The 17,726-nt window shown below is 44.6% G+C and overlaps 1 protein-coding gene across 2 annotated transcripts in view; it reads right to left on the minus strand.

Moving 5' to 3' along the window:
- The window catches only part of PAPPA2 (pappalysin 2), a 461,662-nt gene that overhangs the window by 264,358 nt on the left and 179,578 nt on the right, over nt 1-17,726 (minus strand). The window contains exons 1-2 of one of the 2 annotated variants that reach the window (XM_037506421.2): nt 7,896-8,132; nt 4,445-6,226 (exon numbers count right to left, since the gene is read on the minus strand). In XM_037506421.2, the coding sequence (XP_037362318.1) occupies nt 4,445-5,354 (910 nt within the window). In that variant the 5' untranslated portion in view covers nt 5,355-6,226; nt 7,896-8,132. Of the gene's footprint in view, nt 1-4,444; nt 6,227-7,895; nt 8,133-17,726 lie in introns of those variants that run through there. The other variant, XM_054693452.1, reaches the window with a different exon arrangement.

Raw genomic sequence — 17,726 nt, forward strand, 5'->3', positions numbered from 1 at the left:
TCATATGAAATCTCATCCTTCAGGTGTCTTTGAAAAAATCAAAAAGCAATGATTATGTACTGACCAAGGTGCTTAAAACTTATAGACAATGGTCATCAGAAGATCAAGAAAGCTATGAAAGTTATATAAACTATATGAACATGTACATTTTTCTGGAGATGAAGCATAGCTTTCATCAGATTCACAAAAGGGTTTGTGACCCATAAAAAGTTCAATACCATTGTCTAACTCAGTCAAAATAGTACAGTCTACTTAAAAAGGGCAAATAATAGGAAAAAAAAGTCTTTTCAGACCTCTGATGCTATAGTGTCTCAGTCATCTCAAGACCATCTTGTGAAAATTCTATTTACCATGTTCCTGTTTTACAGATTAGCAAATTCAGTTCCTAAGAAATTAAAGTTAATATCCCACCTAAGGAAAAATGATGGGTTAGTGAATTAGAACCAAAGACAATTAGGTTAACACACTGCTTTTAGGAATAATGGCCTCCCGCTGTTAATATTATGTCATAAATAAATACCACGGGTCAATACCACGGGCACTTTACACACAGGGCTTATTTAAACACCATAACAACTTTGTAAGACATTATCTCAGCTTCTGAATCGATGAAATCAAGACTCAGAAAGAAAAGTTCAACGGCAGCTCTGACAACCTGATTCCAGGTGTGTAGGACTTCCCAGTTCTACATCGGGGTACCCTCGGGGGAGGAAAACTCATCTCGAACTCAGGGACAGTTTCTTAGACATCTTTGTATTCCCCAATTGCTTTGCATGGCAAGGCACTCGGCAAATATTTGCTGAATGAAGAAACCTGGGCCCGGGTTTCTGCCATGGACTTACTGACTCAGTCTCCTGCCACTTGGGGCTGCAGGTGGTTACCCAGTTGGGCAGCTTCAGGGAACATTTGAAATCAATTATGGCTGAGGAGGAACCTATTAAAAGTTCCTCTTCTGTGTATGTTGGGGTTGAAAGAGTAGAAAAAAGTTGCGAGAGAGGGGAAAAAGAACACGATGATTTCAGGGTTGGACAGTGGATCTTAGAGATCCCACACCAGGATGGGACAGAATTTGACATATGTCCACAGCTGAGATCCAAGTGGGCTCCTGACTATGGGCTACTCCTAGGTGGCCATAAACCCCTAAACCGCCAAGTCCCTGAGTATCTACCTTTACGAGGGCCCATACGCTGGAGTAGTTACACACAGTCCTTTAGTCCTTTCCTAGGTCTCAGCCTACATCAGAGCTCCAGGAAACAGGCAACTCCAGGAAATCTCTCACTTGCAAGGGACCCACACCATACTCCCCTCTAGGGGGCAACAGAATCTCAGCACCCAAAGTCTGTGAGGCCTGCCTATCCTTCGCCTTAAATAAAAATATTCCGGCAATCCATTCTGGAGTCCAATTTCCTATTTTGGAAGAATGTGGGAGTTTGAGGTTGGAGGGGGGACATAACTCTAGTTGGTTTTGTTTTCTTTACTGGTTGCTACAAGTGCAAGTTAGTCACAACCCCACAAATGCCAATTTAGTCTTTTGACATAGGCCCTACAGAATGACTTACAAGAGGCTGACCCTCAGAGATGCCTACAACAGCACTCTGGGAGGGGGGAATTAAATGCAGCCCAGAGGCCAGGGCAGGGGCAGCCCTCCAAGAAACCAGACACCTTCCCCACTACGTGGCTTCTGAAGGGTTGTGCCTACTCTCCTGTGCATGAAGCAATACTGCCACCTAGTGCCCTGTAGGGGAAGTATTCCCTAAGGAACCTGGGCACCTGGAGGTTCCTCTACTGTGCCTGGGGTGGCAGAAATGCTTGGTGTCTCTGCTGAAGAGAAGACACCCCACAACTGGTAGATTGAGAATTAGAAAACCGGGTGTAAATTAAGCAGGTAGAAGCTGAGGTTTGACAGCTGTCGGGAGTCAAATCTGCAGCACCTTGGCTTATCCTTGGTGGAGCAGCAGAACCTCAACAGCTGAACTGTCTTTAGTTTTAGGGAATATGATTCCATTTCTGAGCTCGGGCATAAAGGTCTCCGACTTGCACCCATTATCCTCTTCCACCAACAGAGCAGCCCATCTTCAGGATTCCCTTTGGCCACTTCATGGTTCTCAGCCATAGGACCCCAGGTGAAATGTCAGGTGCTGAACACACTGAGTAGACAAGGATTCCGAGGCTCTTGGGAGATGGTGCTAGAATCCTGAAGAATAAAGGCCTTGTTTTCAGTCCCCATTGTCCCCAGACTTTGACCCTAAATTTTTCATGAATGTTGTGTGATGCTCAAATCTGAAGAAAGCTATAGCGTGGAAGATAGAGAAGAGATAGACCCAGGAACTCCTGCCCACGGTCTTCCAGGCATGGACCTGAAGGGAAAATCAGCTTCCCACAGGGGCCACTCTGACTTGAAGGGAAAAAAAAAAGCTCAGAAGCTAGACTGTCTGCAAACGCCTTCTTGCCCTGTTTTGCATTCTTAGGAAGACTGAGCATTCAGAGGGACACTTTGGAATAGGTTCTGTGTTTAAGCTGTGGCAAGGGGAGGGGCTCTGAGTTGTGGTGGACCGGAGGGCAAGTCAGCGAGATGGACCAGGGACAGGGCTGGGGGCTGCCACGAGGAATGCTGTGACTGGAATAAAATCCAAAGCCCTTCTCCTCTGTGCACAGCCTGAGACAGAAGGACATGGAAGGGACAACACAAGGGTCAGATAACCACTGTCCTGATTCTGTTTCCCCAGGTCTGGATTTTTAATAACCCAAAGCAATAGTCTCTTAGAGCCGCCCTCATATATTCTCGTTGGATGTTTCTCTCGTTCTTCACAGCCAGGGAACTGATCCCAGATCCCTCTGTTGCTACTGCAAGAGGAGGGGTGATCAGAGTCATGGGTCTCCTCTATAGTGCAAGCATGCAGTTTCCAGCGCAGATGGGTGCTGGGAAGCGAGATTAGGCAGCAAGAAGTCATCTGGGGAAAACTGGGAAGATGCCAACTCTGATCAGATAATCATCTCATCCTTTCTTCTATTTGGCCCCAGAATAAGGATTTCCTTCTACTCTTTCTCTGCCTCCACCTATGCATGCTACAGTCCAGTCACTTCTCTTCCCCCTCCCCTCACCCACTCTCTCGCCCAAAAATAAAATAAAACAAAACCACAAGACTCAAGAGTGCTCAGTGTCTGGGAATCCCAGCCTCCAAAGGAGAAATCACAGCCAAAGAGGGGGAGACAGCGTGTCCGGAAGGGATGTTCCAGCAACACCCCATTGAAAGAGGCTTCCTTCTTCCAGATTTCTTTCTCTAATCTGAAACTTATCTGCAGGCACCCAGCAACCTGAGCAGTTTTCAATCTGGAGCGATGTCGAGCTCCTTGAGGGGCAGAGGGGGTGGACTTTGGAGCTCCAGTTTGCCCTGGTGCCTCACACTGCTTCAGTTTCCTCACCTATGTGACAGAACTAGCAAACATCAGAGGGGTGTGGGTAACCAAGTAATAAGGTTAAAATGGTTTTGCCATGTGCCTAGTCTAGTCCTGGGAGATCCAAAAGGATAATGAGACACAAGAGTGGAGTATCAAGTCTAATCCCCCGACCCTGGCCCTTGCTTGAAAACATTTCCATCTACTCCTCCTACCGCCCACACACACTTGAGGGAGACACGTATTCCTAACCCGACTCTTCATCCTTCTGGGTGACTTTCCCTGAAAGTCAAGATCTGGGTAAAGTAGAAAATAAATGTGGGTAATATTCCAGACAGGTACCTCTGATCTAAACCACAAAGGTATACTAGGTTCACGTTTAGATCCATTTTTAGGTCCCTCTTACAACAGAGCTAGAAACCAAGATCCTAGGCGCACCCACTATTGAGCCTGCTGTTCCTAGGCTGACCACATGCTGTCAGGATAAAGTGAAAGGGACCCCAGGACTTGGACCAGCTGGTAGCGTTCTGCCAACCTCCAGAGCCAGAGCGGCTCACAGAAAAGGGACCCTGTCAGGTCCCCAGGGCTAGGCACCTGGCAGCCGTGTTTGCTCATTCCTGGCCAGCCCTGCCATGACTCACTGCTCAGTTCCTTGAACCCTCCTGTAGGCTCAGAGTTGCCTGGGTGCTTCATACTGGCTATGAGAAGGGGAGTGTGGCACCTCCTCCCCACTGACAAAGAACCGGAGATCTTTCCCTTTAATGAGAAGCAAGACACTGGACCTAAGGTCTCCTAAGTGCCAGCACACCGTATAGAACCACGAGAGATCAATACCAGGCATAAATGCTCTTGTGGTTATAGAGCCATTAGCCTGGATGAGCCTGGAAGCCTGCTGTGCACAGGAAGAAAGGCCCTTCCCCCTCCCGCTTCCTGGCTTTCCTCCTTCGTCCCCTTTCCCTCCTTGCTCCCTACGTCTAGCTCAGTCAACAAGGAAGCCAGCCATGCCCCTACCCTGAGGAACACAGACAGTCCGGGAGTGGGTCATTACCTGTGATGATGGCCGGGTGGCTCTGTCCTCCCTCGGGCTTCACCCAGGTTTCCACTGTGAACACCTCCCGGGGAATCTCAGCCAGCGCTTCTGGACGCAGCAGCAGCCGCTCCCTCCTCCCCGAGAAGTACAAGACAGGCAGTCCTCCCTGGGGTGTGACAGGCTCTGCTTCCCAGAAGGAGTCCCCTCCACCCTTCTGGATGCTGGCCTCCAAAGGACTGGGTTTGAACCCAAGCTTAGGCCAAGGTTTGAAACGCCGGGGAGAAACATCAGGGTCTCCCTGCACACCCTCTGCCTGCGCCTTCACCACCTGGCGTCGGTGTCTGGTCTTGACCCAGCCCTTCCTTTGGGTCTCTGATGCGGGGTCCTTCGGACGTGCGAAGCTGGTGGACGTGGTGGCAGCCATGGCTGAATGTCCCTGAGTCCCGGTCTCACCTAGAGATTCCCTGGGTCCTCGATGGCCAAGATAAGTATCATCATCTCCCTTCAGCTCAGAGTGTCCAATGGGACCAGTTCCTATCCGGGGAGCAGCTGACTGCTGAGCCTCGCTCCTTACTTCTGCACCTCCAGCTGAGTCCGGGGGAAGGTGGCTTGCCTTCACAGCCTTGCCTTCCATGTTTGGCTTACTGCGTCCTGAAAGAAGGGTTCCCTGCTCCCCACCAGGGTAGGGCATCAGGTAATTCCCAGACCTGCTGGGATAGACCCCAAAGAGGTGATGTTGGGGAGCAGCTCTGGGTCTTCGAAGTTTGGCCCCTAGCCAACAGCGTTCTCCTTCCAACAGCACCTGAACGAGGTGTCCCTTCTGAGCCAAGGATCTCTTGCATGTCCAGCCGGGCTCAGAGCTGGCAGCACTGAGTGCCCACCCAGCCAGAATCACTAGGCTGATTCTCAGCGTCTTTATGCACATCATACCTCCCCCCACAACTCTTTTTTCCTGAACCAGAGGTTAACTTCTGGGTGCCACAGAATGGCAGGGAGAAGAGCAAGAGATGGCTGGTGGTGGACAACAGTCACCAGGAAAACTGTTCTGCTCACAAAGCAAACTTTTTCAAGCAGCCCCCAAGGAGTGCCTCTTCCTGTTACCTGTGCTGGGTGTCCACCTCACCCACCGTGGGTACTTCACCCTCTCCCTGGACCTCCCTGTCCTTGCTCTATTTTAGTCCTTGCAGTCTTTTCCCTTGTTCCTTTAAATTTCCTTCCAGAGAACTCAGGTTGGTTTTCTCCCACTTCAGTAGCCCCTCCCCTGGATGACAATAGGAGGGTGATAAAGCGCACCAGTCAAATTCTCTCCAATACACACTCACTCAGAAACACGTACCCCTCTGAGTCCTGAAGTCAATCTGATCCTCTAATTCTCATTTCTTTCTCCTTCCTCGTCCCCTGTGAGTTACCTTTTCTTTGTAGTCTTTAACCTAAAATATATTCACCTTCAAATAAGTTGCTAGAAGAACTTGTATACAGAGACGTGGAACTGGATGTTTAGTATCTAAATGCAGAAAGAATCTGGGGCACAAAAAATCCAGGCTGGTACTTAACTTTCATTCTCCAGATGTCCTCCTCAACCAGATTCCCATCCAGCTTCCAGTCTGCCTGTGTAGGTCAGAATGTTCCCTCAGATTGGTACTTGGGATTGTTGAGTGTTGAAGGTTTTCTAATCCCCTTCCAACTTGTTGGTATGTTGCAAGTCTCCGTAAGTTCTCCTTTAGGGTGCCAGTCTGATGTCCTGAAAACCTTATGAGTCTGGGAGCCCTTGATTTCACCTTCAGGGAGTCTTGTGGGTCCCTGGAAAGATGGAAAAGAGAACAAGAAGAAAAGCAGGTACTTCAGGAGACCTGTTCTCTCCAGTCCCTCCTGCTCCCCTTCTCTCCCTTCCACTCTGCCTGGAATTATATTCTTGTTTGTTTCATTTAAAGACAATGATGATGTCAAAGCTACTAAGTTCTATGCATCACTCCACCTACTCCCTGTACCCTCCTTCCTCCTGAAAACCTCCCACCTCACTGAGGCACAGGGGACAGACCTACTCCTGGTTTCCCCAGTAAACATCTAGGGCTTTCTCTTTCAGCAGCTGCAGCCTACACAATCAATAGCAAACAATCAATACTGTTTTGGAGCACTCTGTGTATGTATTCTGCCTCTCTTCTCTCTCTCTCTCTCTCTCTCTCTCTCTCTCTCTCTCTCTCATACACACACACACACACACACACACACACACACATACACACACACACATTGTCAACAGTCCTGCTTGCCACCTAACAAAACCACACCAATCTTTTAAGGACCATTTGTATCTTTCTTTTGTTTTAGCACAACCCTCCTGAACTTCTTTCTTACTTCAATCATTTAGGTTTTAAAAGAATGATGCCCCCAATTCACTTTATAGCAGACATGGGGAGAAATCAATTATTTTGTTATAAGAAGCATTAAATAGAAATGCCATGAATTCCTACTACATGGCTTCTTTTTCTCTCTGAAGTTTCTCATTCTGAAGTTACTGAAAGTTCAGCATATGCTGAGTGAGCAAATAAATAAACGAGAAACTCAAAATAAGTAATTTGCAAAAAGTAACAGCTAGACCGAAGGAACTGTTTTGTTCAATCAATTTCAAATGAATGGATAGGATGGGGAAGTAAATAATGTGCCTTTTAACCTCTGTAGTGATGTTTGCCTAAATACAGGCAAATTCAAAGGGTCTCACCCCTAAACACATGTGAGTGTATACACACACACACACACACACACACACACACAGAGCATGGTTCAGAATTCTCAACACAGTTAAGGATGTTCAACAACAGGTGGGCACAAAACAGGGAGAGCAATATATTTGGTCCTTCATTCAATAAAGAAAAATCACACCTCTAAAATCACTGCTTAGTGTTGCCCACATATTAAACATGTCACCCACATACTCTGGAATAAGATCACACTGCCTGCTTTGCCTAGGGTCTCCTCATCATCTTCTAAGCTCCTCTACCCCAGCTAAGAACTGACTTACTCGCTTTAGGAATGTTGTGTCCTAAACACCCCATCCCCATGCCCAGCTGTATCCCTATGCAGCATCCACTGACGCCTCAAAGCCAGTCCCCAAAGAAGATATCAGTTCAGGCACGTGGACATTACTAACCAGAAATCCTATATCCCAGATTGTGCTTTTTCCTTTCATCATTCCCTTACCTCCTTTCATTGTTTTGACTCGGTCCTTTTTTCCCCCTGAATTACCTCCACAGAGATTGGGACTTTGGGAGGGATAGGGGAAAATGTAGGGGAGAATGACAAGCTGAGGAGAGAGAGACAGAAACAGAGACAGAGAGAAACCAGCAAAGGAAGGAGGCAAAGAAGGAGTGGAGCCTTAGTTTAAATAAAGGGAAGATACTCAGGTAAGAAAAGGAGTAAACTTCCCCCTCCCTCATGCCACCCCCAAGACCCTCAGAAAAAGATTTCCTACCATTCATTTCAGGAAGGAGGGCTAACACAGCAAGGAAGAAGAATTCCGCCTGCTTTTCTGCCCCTTTTAATGTGTAAATGATCTTGCATCCCCTATAGGTCTCTCCTGGTTCTCAGCTGCTAGTAATCCATTCATAAGGTTTCAGGAAGCTACACAAAACTCAAGCTTCTAGTTTAGTTTCTCTCTCTCTCCCCTTCATTCCTTTGCTCACCACTCTCTCCTTCAGCTCTTGGCAGTCCAAAGTTTAAAAAAAAATGTTGAACCATTTCTGTGTTTTTCTCCTGTTGTAACTTTTGCTGTGACATCATAACCCTGCCCACCAACACCCCACCTCTCGCTCTCCTTTCCATCCCACCCCTCATCAGCCCCATACCCCCCAAACACACCCCCCACAGAGAAGAAGGGCTCCTGTCAGTTCCAACACGTGAAAACACAAAGCTACTAGAAGGTACCCCCTCTCTCTCCCCTCCGTCCCCTCCTCTCCCCCCTCCCTGCCTTACCCACCGCTCAGCCACGGTTCTCCCAAGGCTTTTAACAATGATGCCATCTGTTTGACATGTGCGGAAAGGTGGGCTGGATTCAAATAATCTGTCAAGTGAATCAGATCAAAACACAACAACCCCCTCCTCAATTCCATCACACACATACACACACGCACACACACACACACACACACGCACACACACACGCACACACCATGCCCCAGCAACAGTGTGAGAGGAGTCAGTCGTGCACAGCAGCCACCCTGGATGCCAGGGAGAAAGACACCAAACATGCCAGAGGAAATGCACATTTAATATACACATAAATTCTGTGGCTTATTTGTTTATGACAAACACCCGAACCCCAGTCCCCTACTCCTCTCTCCTAAGCCCTGCCACTCCGCAAGTGCACAGATTTGAGAGCTGGTAGAATCTGTTTTGAAATCTCCAACGAGAGGGTTTTTCCCCCTTTTTTTCACTCCAAAGCACTATCTGTGGCGATCAGACTAGAGCACGTTTGCCAGCAAATGCAGGAGGCCCCTTCTAGGGTACAGGCTTTCAAACCAGGGAAGCTGGAGGGAATGGATTTAAGGACACACAGCAGGAGCTGGCTGAATTTATTTTATTTTGACGGGGGTAGTTGGGGGAGGAATACCATTTCTGAAATGCCCAAGGAATGAAGGAGAGGATATGGATTTCTTAAACAGTTTATGCAAGAGGAGCGGGGACTTGTTCTACAGGTAAATCTACAAGGCGAGAAATTGGAGCTTATAGATAAACAAGGACCAGGACGGAGAGGCAGAGGGAGAGAAGAGGAGGCAAGAGAGGGGGAGAGGGAGAGGGAAGAGAAGGGGAGCAGGGAGAGGAGGGACTGAAATGGAATGGGGTGAAATGGAAGGGGGAGGGAGAGGAAGGAAATGAAAAGGATCTGGGAGGAGAAAGGACTGAAAAGGAAAAGCAGGGAAGAGAGGAGAGAAGAATGAGACAGAGAGAAAGAGGCACATAAAATATGGAGAACAGGAAGGCAGTTCGAGCCATGATGGCTAAACCTAAGGAAATCACAGAGGCAGGTGAAGGCAGATCCTCCAGGATGGGGCAGAGGTTAGGTGGGATGCACAGAGCACGAAGGACCCACAGTGGGCGGCTGTCTCTTAGTGAGCGAACACATTTTAAAAATTAGATTGCCAGGGTTCAATATTGACTCCTTAAGTAAACCCTTTTCCTTCTTCCTTTCCTGCCTCTACCTCTTCCATCAACACTGTCTGCTGCCTTTCTTCTTTCACCTTTTTGTTTCCAGCATTATCTCCCCCCGGGAGGATTCACTGCCCCACTCCCCCCTCCAAAACCCTCCCCAGAGCCCCTTTTCTTTGCCTCTATTCACAGAGCATACTGAGTCCTCTTATCTGAAGACCGAGCTGTTTTGTGACAATCTGCACTTCATTTCCACCCAACTTACACTATGCTTCCCTTAAGCCCAGGACATCAGTGCTGTTTGGCTTGTATCTGCTGCCATAGTGGGGATGGCCAGCAGCCATCAGCATTGTCATCTTTAACACGAAGAGTCTTTGCGTAAAGAGAGCAGCCACATCGGTGTCCACCTGCAGGACAGAGCATTAGTGAGGAGCGAGACAGAGAGACCCCTTAATATGGTTACCGAGTCTGACTTTCTGATTCCAAAATCTGATCCCTGGAGGGAAGAGCTCAGCTGGGAGGCAGCCAGGGAGTGTAGTAGTAAAAGCCTCCCAGAAGACAACTAAATGCAGTATCTATATATAGGAGCCGGATCTGTTTTAGCTACTTGCAGTCTAAAATGACACCCGGAAACAAACATTTCAGCAATATGTTTATTGGAATCTTATTCAGCTAGTGCTGGAAAGAGTGAGCTTCTTTGAAGAATTTCACTCCAAGGCTCAGGGTTGCTGCTTTCTGTTCCCCCTGCAAGGGTGCTCAGAGTTGGGAGAGAGTAGTTGTGGGGGTCATGGGGGGTCACTTGAGATTCCTTCAAAGAGACCTATCCCTGCCTTCTTTTTCATGGCTAAAGAAGCAAGGTCAAAGGCACAATGAATGGCAGGGCCAGATGTAGCATCTAGGTCTCCTGAAGCTGGGTCCAATTTTTTCTTCTTTGGCCCATACCTATCTTGCAGGTCTGCTAGCCATGTGCCAATTGGATGGGAGGACTGGGTCAAAGACTGACTTCTTGTGTTCCTCACGCAGTCACAGAGCCCCAGGGAATAGACGTGGGTCATATGTGTTCTGTAGCTGAGAATCACAGCACTCAGAAGGAAATACGAATCTAGATTTCACGCCCCTATCTGTGCATTTTGAGCCAAGAGAAGCCCTATCTTTTTGTCGAACTGTTTGGTGCTCCGTATGTTAGTTAATCACATTTTTTTTCCCACAACACTATTACTATTATAAATTACTGTAGATGTTCATTGGTAGTGCTTTGCAAAGAGTCTTTCATCCAAACAGATCAAAGTATTGATATGTCATGCACAGGTGAGGCTTCCCGATGCCCTGAAAACTGCAAGGTGAGGCAATATGCCAGAGTTCCATTTCCCTGGTGACAGTCCCTCTGGGGTAAGTGTTTCCTCTGACATTTCCAGCCTTGGAATCAGCCAGTGAAGCCTTTTGACTGGGGAAGAGTTTAAAGGTGATGCTGGACTCTGCCCTGCTCATCAGAGGAATGAAGGCTCTGCAGAAGCATGCTTCCATTAGGAATGCACCTATAATCTCTTCAAAAGACAACCACATAACAAGGATAACAAGCAGAACTGTATACTTGCTTTTCCTTTGACCTAATGCTCATTTGCATGCACTCTGTCTTTCTGACAGCAACCACACAAAAGTAAGGCAAGTGTTATACCCATTTTACAGATGAGGACACCGAGGCTGGAGATTAAGCGATGTATGCAAGGGCATGCCGACTCTCGGCATGCAGTCAGGACAATTCTCAAACATATTCTACAAAGTGGGAAAAATCAGAGTCAAAGGGCCACATCCTATGAGTTCATATATGGGCTATTCGGGGGAAAAAGCAAAAACTATACAGGCAGAATAGATCAATGGCCAGATGCTGGGGTTGACAGGGAAAGTTGAATACAAAAATCACAAAGGGATCTTGGAGTTATGGGGCTAGTCCCTATCATAATGACAGTGGTTATGAATGACTGCATTTATCAAAACTCAAAGAGCTATGAACTTAAAAGTTACTATACATAATTTTTATCTCCGCAAAACTAAGGTAGGGCAGTGGGGACAAAAATGATCCCAGGATTAGGCTAGGGTCAGTGTTCTCCACATCCTACCGGTGGCCAAAGGCCAAAGGAGAGTGTCATGGTTATAGCTGCCCTGTGCTCAGACCCTGAGAGGAAACCTTTGGAACCAGACTGAGCAAAACAGGGCTGGCTTGTACTCCTAGCTCCATCAATCCAGGTGACCCTAACAAATCAAATAACCAATCAGCAGAGAAGCACTTGTCAACAATTAGGCCCTTGCTCTGCCATTCCATGTCTGTCTGACCTCATGCACTGAATTTCTGTGAATTATCTGTAAAATGAGGACACTGGACCAGAAGTCCTCTTTGCTTCCTTCCAAGTCACACTGGAGATTTCAACCCAACACTTTTCTAAGATTCTGTTTTCCCAATTATTAAAAAAATCAAAGCCAGTGTTCACTTCCTTAAGTAATCCAGAGACTCAAACAGATATTAGCAATGGATACCCAACCCATAACATTTATTTGAGTCTTTAAAAAAGTCATATATACAAAAATCATATGTATTGTGACACTCATGAAGAAATAGAATAGCATGTGGAGAATCTTAGAGCTCTGTTATTAAGCAAGAAAATGTTCTATACACATGTGCCACTGTCATGTATTTAGCAAATCAACTATCAGAACACATGGGATTAGTAGGAAAATCAGTGGGATTGGTTTTTAAATTTGATAATATGCTAGACTCTTAAAATCTGGCAATTCCTTCCAAGATGGTAATAATCACAATATTAATAGGAATGACACATTTATTACTTACTATATTGCAGGCACTGTTCTGATCACTTTATACATATGTACATATGAATTGATTCAATCCTCACAACAGTTCTGTGAGTAGGTACTTTCATCACTCCCATTTTAAATAAAGGATAATGGTGGCAACTAACATTTATGGAGCACATATTACATGTTCAAAGTCACTGCTACTATTCCATGTAAATCTACTAAGCAAAGTACATAAATTGTCTCATTTAACCTAACCACTATCCTAAGATGTAGCTCCATTATGATCCCCATTTTTAGATGGGAAACGCAAGGCACAAGAGAGTTCAAGCAACTTCTCTGAGCTTATCCATCTTGATAAGAATTGCCTTTCTCCAGAGCCCTTTCTCTTAATAACCACACTGTACTGCTTCTCTTTGAAGGACATAAACACACATCAAGGATGATTTGACTCCAAGCACAACAAAACCACGTTTTTCCCCATGAGGAAATCTCAGTGATTTTTCTGGAATTGAGAAAAAAATCTTTCTTATGTCTTTTCCTAAAGTCTCCCTTATTCAAAGTTTAATGCCTCCAAGAAATTTAGCCCCAGCCAATAGCAGCAGCCAGATGTAGGTTCAGTGTCTGCCAATGCTAAGGTGACTCCTGTGGTTCCCCAAGGACTCCTGTTCTCACAACCCTTGCCCCCAATTCATCATGTCCTCCTTGAAATCTAAGAGACCTATAACCAACTAGTTATAAATGGAAAACCAGTCACTTCTCCAACTCATTAACTCCATCTGGGAGGAATCATGCGTGCTGGATAAATGTTGGGTTGACTATTTATTATAACTATACAAACTTTAAATACTAATAACAGCTATTAGTTGATGGTCTATTAACCATCATAAAATATATACTTCCTGTGCTAAGGTCAGCTCTGATATAGAACTCCAGGTTTTAGCCTAGATTCTAAATACTGAGCAGCACTCCTGTCATTTAATTGCCGAAATGTGGCCCATGTGTAAATACTTCAGAATGGATATGCCCCCCAGATGTCTTCAGAAAAGCGAGCAAGCCTGTGGAAAGAAAATGCTGGACCCCAGTCCAGCCCAGCCTTTCTATAGAGCTTAGCCACAATGGAAGCAAGAAAGCAAGCCGAGGCAGTCTGAGCCCCTATGTTTGTCAGATGTTCTCTAATTCATTTCCACAGAGAACCTATCTATCAAGAAAAGGTCAGGCTATTTTTTTTTTCCTATAGACTAAACTCCAGTTAATGTGGTATAGTTGAGAAGACAGTCTCTGTAGGTGGCAAACATGGATTTTAATCTGCCCTCTCTCCCCATGACCTGTGGGATCTGGTTTTAGGACAACTATTGTGGACAAGATCACCCCTATCCTCATAGGTGAGCAGTCATAGTGACATTTCTCAACAAGTAAACAGTGTTACTTATAGAAATCAACTTCTTTCAATTTTCAACCTTACAAATTTCTTATTTTAAACTTATAATCACTCTCAGTGGTTCATTTTGATGTCACGTCTTACATTACTCAAAAATAATTCTTTTCTATGTCCCAAATGTACTTTTGCATGTCTAAGGCATTAATAGACAGGCTTTTTGTCTACATGAATGTTTCTAAGCAGTATCCATTTAAGAGTCCAGCAGGATGTAGAAGAACTCATTTTGTAGGATGATCATGTACTACAAGGATGACTAATGCCCACTGAATGCCAGCAGTAACCTCCAATCATGGTGACTCCAAAACCACCCTCATTATTTTCCAAAAGGTCTTTAGGGGGCAGTGCTTTCCCTTTTGAGAACCTCTCATCTAAACTGAGGTCAAAATATTATAGAGAAAAATCTGATTCATACTTACGTATGTACTCGCTCTTGACACACTGCCAAGATCCACAAGGGTAGAAGTCAAGTGTAGACATTTTTTATGGTGTTTAGTGATAACATTGAAATACATAGTCATCAATAGTGGTTTGAATTGTGTGTGTCTTATATACACACAAAAAGGGATAGGACACATTTTATCAAATTATCACTTTTCTGAATATCCTTCAGCTTCTACTTAAGCTGCAATTTACTCAGTTCCATTATTTTTTTTTAAGTTCTACTTAAAAAATAAATAGAAAACAGTGTCCAGGATTACTGACTTCAAAACTCAAATCATGAATTCTTGTCCTTGGATACCCAATGCCACATGATGTACCTCAAATAATCAATCAGCATGTTTATCTAGTGATAGGTGAGGGCCAACACAGACTCTGAGCAGTTCTTGGCCTATAGCAGAAGGATGTCAGGGGGTATGAGAGTGGCTGGTTGTAGCTTAAAGTGTTTTCCACATAATACCCACACACACTCTTCCAGTGTTTGAGTTCTACTTCCCTTGGCATAAATTGAGCATGTGGTTAGGAGACACAAAATGTCAGCCTTGTCTTGCCCTCTGAACTAGGACTTGAATGAAGTAGCAAGTCACGATGGCCTTACCTAATCTTCCAAGAAACCTAAGTTGAGCACGTGCTAGGTACCACCCAACATATTGCATTTGGGGATACATTGCCAGTGCCATACAAATCTGCTGCAGATTGCCTCACAGACAATGTTAAAGAGAAAGAAGTAAGCATGAACAAACTGTCAGACATGGCTACAAGTGCTACCACAGAAGTGTGAATGAAGTGCTACCAGACACCAAGGATAAAGCAGTCAAGTCTTTCTGTAGTCATTGAGGGCATTTCATCAGGGGTAACTTTTGAATTGGGAATCAAGTGATGACTAGGAGTTTTCCCAGTGAAGGTTATTCCTAGAGAGAATGGCACATACAAGTTGCCCCAACAGCGCTTTATTCAAGCTTCCAAGATAACATCTATTGCTAAGTCCTACAGCTTACCCATGTTTATGTCTTTCTTCCAAAGAACCTGCAAGGCAAACTAGAGCAGTGCACGTGTTTTATTATGTATATCCTCAGAGGTCTGAAAAAAAAATGAACTCAACTAAGAAACCATGAGAAACTTTGACCACTGAGGAGAAGAAATTCCTAGAAAGAAAGAAATGGTCTCTCGCTTTCCTCATCTTCTTGTTTAGCAGCCTGGAGCCCTTCCCAGCTGCCTACAACAAGAAAGGACATACAAAGATTGGAACAGCGCCCAGAGTCCTAAAGGATGCAATGAAAGAAAAAAATGCTATTTGAATAACAAGAGGCACTTCCATTATCAGTCTCAGCCAAGTCCAGACCTGAAAGAAAAGCATGGTCACATACAGAAGAGGAAATCATCAACAAAATGAAAAATCAAACTGTAGGATGAGAAAAATATTTTCAAACCATGTATTTGGTAAGGGGTTAATATCCAAAATATATAAAGAACTCCAATCAGTCAATGAAAAAAAAATAATCAAATTACCTAATTACAGAATGGATAAAGAGGCCAGAACAGGCAACTTTCCAAAGAAACCCTACAAATGGCCCAAGGTATATGAAAAGGTGCTCAGCATCACTAATAATCCAGGAAATGCTAATCAAAACCACAACATCACCTCTCACCTCTTAGAATGACTATTACAAAAAAAGGTAGGAGATAGCAATTTTGGCAAGGATGTACAAAAAAGGAAACTTTGTGCATATTGATAGGAATGCAAATGGATTTAACAACTATTGACCAAAGTATGGAGGTTCCTCAAAAAATTTAAAATAGAACTACCATATAATCCAGCAATTCCACCTAGGGATATATAACCAAAGGAAATTAAATTAGTGTCCCAAAGAGGTATATTCAATTCCATGTTCAGCATTATTCACAACAGCTGAAATATGGAAATAACTCAAGGGTCCACTGGCAAATGAGTGAGTAAAGAAAATGTCACACACACACACCATCACACGCACTGGAATATTATTCGCCCATGAATAACAATATTTGCAACAACATGGATGAAAGTGGAGGCATTATGTTGAGTGAAATAACAGACACAAAAAGACAACGACTGGATGATTTATATGTGGAATATAAAAAAGTTGAACTCATAGAATGAGAGTATATACATGGTTACCAGGAGCTGGAAGTTGAGAAAAAAATGGGAAGATGTTGGTCAAAAGGTGCACACTTCTAGTTATAAGATCAAAAAGTTCTGGGCAAAGCATCAGAGGAAAAAAAAATATAAAACTAGCAGGCAAATTATAGATCTGAGACACACAGGAGGGAAAGGTGAGGGAGGGGGTCAAAACAGGGGAGGGAAGACCACAAGGGACTATGGTGATGGTTCATGGGTGAATCAGTAGTGATGGGAGATTTATGGGGATTACACCTGAGGGGAGAAATCAAATACTGTAAAAATGAACAATGATGTAAGAAAAAAAGTTCTGGGGCTCAAATGTCCAGTATAATGACTATAGTTAACAATGTTATAGAACTAAAATTTGTAAAAATAGATCTTGTGCATTCTCAACCAGGTCTCCACACACACCAAAAAAAAAAAAAAAAAAAAAAAAAAGGCAGCTTTGTGAGGTGCTATGTTAATGAACTTGATTGTGGCAGTCATTTCACAATGTATATGTATATCAAGACATCACTTTGTAGAACCTGAATATTGACATTTTTATTTGTCAGTTGTATTTCAATAAAACTAGGGAAAAAAAAACTTCAAAGCATGACCAAAATTAAAATGTTTTGTGACTCCCTGTCCAGCATGGGTTCTTCTGAGAATGGAGCAACAGATCCTCAGTGAAGTCACAGTGGAATAAATAAAAGCTCAGGTATACAAAGGGATTGGCTGGCCCACAGAGGAGAGAGCTGTCTTGGAGGAGGGACAAACAATTCCAAGGGCACAAATCCCCTACCCGTCTGCAAACACATCAAGAACCCACACAGTCTTCATCTGGAGTCATAACCAGCACCCTGAACATTTGTTTTTCCCTTAACCCTTAACTATGATTTGTTTCATTGCACGGTCCTTTTTTTACTCAGCTATATGATTCTATAGCCTAGTACAAGGCCTGAACAACAAAATTAGAAGCAAGAATTGAATGGAAATGGAGGCAGTAAATGAGGGGTCTCCTCTACTGGAAACAGCAGCATCTGTGGTTCCTGCTGGTCAGGCCAACATGGGTTGTGTCTGTACTTCCCTCTGCCTGCCTTCCACCTGATCCTGGCAAGCTCTTCTTCAGCCATGTACAGTCCAGTCAGCCACAGTGCATGCCCTACACTCAATACTAACTCATAATGCCAGATGAGAAAAATGGCACCACCACTGCATTCTCTAAGTCCTAGGTCTGGGTGGCTCTTGTCTGCCTGGGGAGAATGGCTCACAGCCATTTGAACTGAAAGGGTTGGTGAGGGGCTTATCCAGAAGGGAAATAAAAGACC

Source organism: Talpa occidentalis, unplaced genomic scaffold (genome assembly GCF_014898055.3).
Source record: "Talpa occidentalis isolate TD23 unplaced genomic scaffold, MPIMG_talOcc4v2.1 talOcc4.12, whole genome shotgun sequence".
NCBI lineage: Eukaryota > Metazoa > Chordata > Mammalia > Eulipotyphla > Talpidae > Talpa > Talpa occidentalis.